The sequence below is a fragment of the Poecilia latipinna genome, unplaced genomic scaffold (assembly GCF_001443285.1).
Source record: "Poecilia latipinna isolate Pla-1442-1.1 unplaced genomic scaffold, P_latipinna-1.0 Scaffold0, whole genome shotgun sequence".
Taxonomy (NCBI): Eukaryota; Metazoa; Chordata; class Actinopteri; order Cyprinodontiformes; family Poeciliidae; genus Poecilia; species Poecilia latipinna.
This window is the reverse complement of record NW_015112616.1, coordinates 1,651,248-1,656,443: the sequence shown is the minus strand read 5'-3', so window position 1 is coordinate 1,656,443 and position 5,196 is coordinate 1,651,248. Positions and strand designations below refer to the sequence as shown.

Below are 5,196 nucleotides of genomic sequence, written 5' to 3'. Positions count from 1 at the left end.
GGAGATCTCAAAGGTCCGGAAGTGGATATTGAAGGCCCAGACGTTGACATTGAGGGTCACAAAGGGGGACTGAAAATGCCTAAGTTTAAGATGCCCTCATTTGGTTTTAAAGGACCTAAACTAGAAGGTCCAGATGTTGACATTGAGGGTCACAAAGGTGGACTGAAAATGCCTAAGTTCAAGATGCCCTCATTTGGTTTTAAAGGCCCCAAACTAGAAGGCCCAGATGTTGACATCGACCTCCCCAAGGCAGACATTGATGTGAAAGCACCCGATTTTGATATTGAAGGAGCAGACCTTGACATTAAGGGACCAAATGCCAAACTGAAAGGTCCAAAATTCAACATGCCAAGCTTGTCTGGCCCAAAAATATCCATGCCAGATGTGGATTTCAACTTGAAAGGCCCCAAACTCAAAGGTGACATGGATGTTTCAGGTCCAAAGATCAAAGGAGATATCAAATCACCTGAAATAGACATCAAAGGTCCAGAAGTTGATATTGAAGGACCAAAGGGAGGATTTGAAATGCCTAAAATGAAAATGCCTTCACTAAATTTGAAAGGTCCGAAAGTTGATATGCCAGATGTAGACATTAATCTGAAAGGTCCTAAGGTTGAAGGGGATGTGGATGTTAATCTGCCAAAGATTAAAGGAGATCTCAAAGGTCCAGAGGTGGATATTGAAGGCCCAGACGTTGACATTGAGGGTCACAAAGGTGGACTGAAAATGCCCAAATTCAAGATGCCCTCATTTGGTTTTAAAGGCCCCAAACTAGAAGGCCCAGATGTTGACATCGACCTCCCCAAGGCAGATATTGATGTGAAAGCACCTGATGTTGATTTTGAAGGAGCAGACCTTGACATTAAGGGACCAAATGCCAAACTGAAAGGTCCAAAATTCAACATGCCAAGCTTGTCTGGCCCAAAAATATCCATGCCAGATGTGGATTTCAACTTGAAAGGCCCCAAACTCAAAGGTGACATGGATGTTTCAGGTCCAAAGATCAAAGGAGATATCAAATCACCTGAAATAGACATCAAAGGTCCAGAAGTTGATATTGAAGGACCAAAGGGAGGATTTGAAATGCCTAAAATGAAAATGCCTTCACTAAATTTGAAAGGTCCGAAAGTTGATATGCCAGATGTTGACATTAATCTGAAAGGTCCTAAGGTTGAAGGGGATGTGGATGTTAATCTGCCAAAGATAAAAGGAGATCTCAAAGGTCCAGAGGTGGATATTGAAGGCCCAGACGTTGACATTGAGGGTCACAAAGGTGGACTGAAAATGCCTAAGTTCAAGATGCCATCATTTGGTTTTAAAGGACCTAAAGTGGAAGGTCCAGATGTTGACATCAACCTCCCCAAGGCAGATATTGATGTGAAAGCACCTGATGTTGATATTGAAGGAGCAGACCTTGACATTAAGGGACCAAATGCCAAACTGAAAGGTCCAAAATTCAACATGCCAAGCATATCTGGACCAAAATTATCCATGCCAGATGTGGATTTCAACATGAAAGGCCCCAAACTCAAAGGTGACATGGATGTTTCAGGTCCAAAGATCAAAGGAGATATGAAATCACCTGAAATAGACATCAAAGGTCCAGAAGTTGATATTGAAGGACCAAAGGGAGGATTTGAAATGCCTAAAATGAAAATGCCGTCACTAAATTTGAAAGGTCCGAAAGTTGAGATGCCAGATGTTGACATTAATCTGAAAGGTCCTAAGGTTGAAAGTGATGTGAATGTTAAAATGCCAAAGATTAAAGGAGATCTCAAAGGTCCAGAGGTGGACATTGAAGGCTCAGACATTGACATTGAGGGTCACAAAGGTGGACTAAAAATGCCCAAATTCAAGATGCCCTCATTTGATTTGAAAGGTTCTAAACTAGAAGGTCCAGATGTTGACATTGACCTCCCCAAGGCAGATATTGATGTAAAAGCACCTGATGTTGATATCAAAGGGGCAGACCTTGACATTAAGGGACCAAATGCCAAACTGAAAGGTCCAAAATTCAACATACCAAGTATATCTGGACCAAAAATATCCATGCCAGACATGGATTTCAATTTGAAAGGCCCAAAACTCAAAGGTGACATGGATGTTTCCGGTCCAAATTTAAAAGGAGATATCAAATCACATGAAATTGACATAAAAGGTACAAAAGTTAAAACCGATGTTCCAAGTCTTGATTTTGATCTAAAGCATAGCAGTGAACCACCAAAGTTCCCAACAATACCTGGGTCCAAAGCAACACTATCAAATGTTGACGTACATCTGAAGGGATCGAAATTAAAGGGGGAATTTAAAGGAGAGGGTCAATTTCCAAAAGCTGAACTGAAAGCCACTGATGTCTTGGAAGTATCTCCGAAAAAGTCTAAGTTTAAAATGCCAAAGGTTGGATTCAAGAGTCCAAAGATAAAAACCTCAGAACCTGATATTAAACTGGAGCATGGAGATGTCAACATTAAAGGAAAGACTGGGAGCCGCGAGGGACTTGATTTTGACATTGGTTTGTCTGGTTCAAAATCTAAAAGTCCTAAATTTAAGATCCCAAAATTTGGCCTCAAGGGTCCAAAAGTTGACATGCCAGAAGCTGATCTTTCAAAATCTGAAATTGACATAAAAACATCAGATGTCACAACAGCAGGAGCAGGATTTGATGTTGATATTCACAGTGGAAAACTTAAAGGATCAAAAGATGTGGATTTAAATCTGACAGGTCCAAAACTTAAAGGGGATTTGAATGTGTCAGTTCCCGATGTGGATCTCAACCTGAAAGAAGCTGATATAAAAGGTCCAAAGTTTGAAGTCGAGGGACCGAAGGGTGGATTAGAAATGTCCAAGATCAAGATACCATCTTTTGGCATCAAACTTCCTCAGCTGGAAAAGTCAAATGATACTATAAACATTCCAAATGTCAAGGCTGATACAGTAACCCCCAAAGTTGACATTGGTGGAGTTGATGTTAAAGGTCCTGAGGCAAGTCCCAATGCTAAACTTCCATCAGTATCAGGACCCACCTTGCCAGACTTAAACATTAATCTTTCAAGGCCAAAAACAAAAGGAAATGTTAATATTACTCTCCCTAAAACTGATACTGATATCAAAGTACCAAAGACAGAAATCAAAGGAGCAGGAAAAATAACACCACCTGAAGTTGATATCAAAGGTCCACATGTTGATCTTGAGGGTGGCAAAGATGGGTTTGAAATCCCTAAAATTAAAATGCCATCACTAGACTTTAAAGGCCCCAAAACAGGGAGTCAAGGTGTTGACATCAACCTTTCCAAAGCCAAAATAGATGTTGATTCCTCTACAGTAGACTTTAAAGCACCCAAAGTGAAACTGCCAACTGTATCAGGCCCTGAATGGGATATTAGTCTGAAAGGTTCAAATGTTGAAGGAAAAGAAATTAATGTTAACCTTCCTAAAACAGACATTGACATTAAAGGACCAAAATTATCCATGTCAGATGTGGATATGAATCTTAAAGCTCCTGATGTTGACATCAAGGATCCCGAGGTTCATACTGGAGGGCCCAAGGTTGGTTTTAAAATGTCCAAAGTCACACTGCCATCAGAATCAGAAGTTGATGTAAATTTTCCAAAAGCTGACTTAAACATTAAAGCACCTGAAGTAAACATAAAAGGACCAGAATTTGGTTCCACTGAAGCAAGTCTTGATGTCCCTGACATAGATGTGAAGGGGAAAAAGGGAAAGTTCAAACTTCTAAAAGTGAAAGGAAAAGCAAGGAAGCAAGAAGCTACACCAGAAGTAGACCAGGGTATTGACACACCGAATATTGATGTGAAAGGGACACATACTAAGAAGTCTCTTTTTGGTAAACTTCATTTCCCTGATGTAGAACTAGATATTAAATCTCCAAAACTAAAAGGTGATGGATCTTTAGCTGAGGGATTTAAATCACCTGATACAAGTGTATCATCTGACAGTGCAAAGATTTGTTTGGAAGGCCCTGATGTTAATGTCAAAGGAGGTCCAGAGCTTAGTGCAAGAACTTCAGGACAATCAGCTAGTGGCCTTCAGTATCCAGAGGGTACAATACAGTTTCCAAAAATCAAAGTGCCAAAGTTTGGCATTCTTCAGCCTAAGGTGGAAGGCCAAAATGTTCCAGGAAAAGGAAAATCAGATGCAATGATGGGTGGAAAATTAGACCTGGAAGGTGAATCTGGAGTCAGTTTGTCAGCTAAAGGAAAGTCAGCCTCACTGGATCTATTTAAAAAATCAAAGCACCGATCTTCCTCTGCTAGTGATGAAGGTTCGCTTGCAGTTAGCTCTCCTTCAGCTCTTTCAGAAGCTGAAAGTGGTGACATTTCAATAGATGTAGGAGGAACTAAGGTCAAAGGTAAGAAAGGCAAATTAAAATTTGGCACATTTGGAGGTTTTGGATCTAAGTCCAAGGGCTCATACGAAGTAACACTTGGAAACGACAATGAAGGAGAGACAGAGGGGAGTACAGATGCTTCTGTACCTTTGAAAAAATCTAGATTGTCGTCCTCCTCAAGCAGTGACAGTGGATCAAGAGGTGCTTTCAGGCTTCCAAAACTTGAACTATCAGTTTCTCCAAAAAAATAATAGTAAGATCAATTAAACCTTCTCCTAATGCAGTATAAGTTTTGAACTTTAGTTCTTTTAAATTTAATAGAACATGCACAATTATCTCTGTTTACCTATGAATGATAATTTTAAAGAAAATGAAATAGGAGAGAATTAGATTGTTAAAAAATTCTTCAAACTGTACATAAGATAAATGTATACTTTTATTAATGAATATTGTTTTGTACATAGTCCAGATTTATTAATCTATTGCATCACACAAAATTATAGGTCATATGTTTTGTTTCTTCTTTAAACAAATTTTTTTATTGAATAGTTGTTACATATTCGTAACCAGGGGCTACTGCAAAGAATATACATCACAGTTGTTTCGAAGGAAAATGCTCTATATACATTTGAAACACAGTTTTAACCGGTTTCCATTTTAGTACGTGTACAATGATGTTTTTTTTTATTTTTCTAAGCTTCAATAGTAGTCAGTGCAGAATTGTATTTTTGCAATGTAATTTTAACAACCTTCTAAAAATTCACATACCTGTATATAGCATAATTGCAAGGACAATCTTTTTGGAAATTCTTTGTGCTGTGAGTACTTCTGATTGCTGTCTCTTCATT

At 39.0% G+C, this 5,196-nt stretch overlaps 1 protein-coding gene across 1 annotated transcript in view; it reads left to right on the top strand.

Annotated features, from left to right (window-relative positions):
- Window positions 1-4,978, top strand: part of ahnak (AHNAK nucleoprotein) — a 25,023-nt gene extending 20,045 nt beyond the window's left edge. Inside the window, exon 8 of the mRNA XM_015053591.1 lies at window positions 14-4,978. Coding sequence (XP_014909077.1) covers window positions 14-4,599 — 4,586 coding nt within the window. The 3' untranslated portion in view covers window positions 4,600-4,978. The remainder of the gene's footprint in view (window positions 1-13) is intronic.
- Window positions 4,979-5,196: the final 218 nt, after the last annotated feature.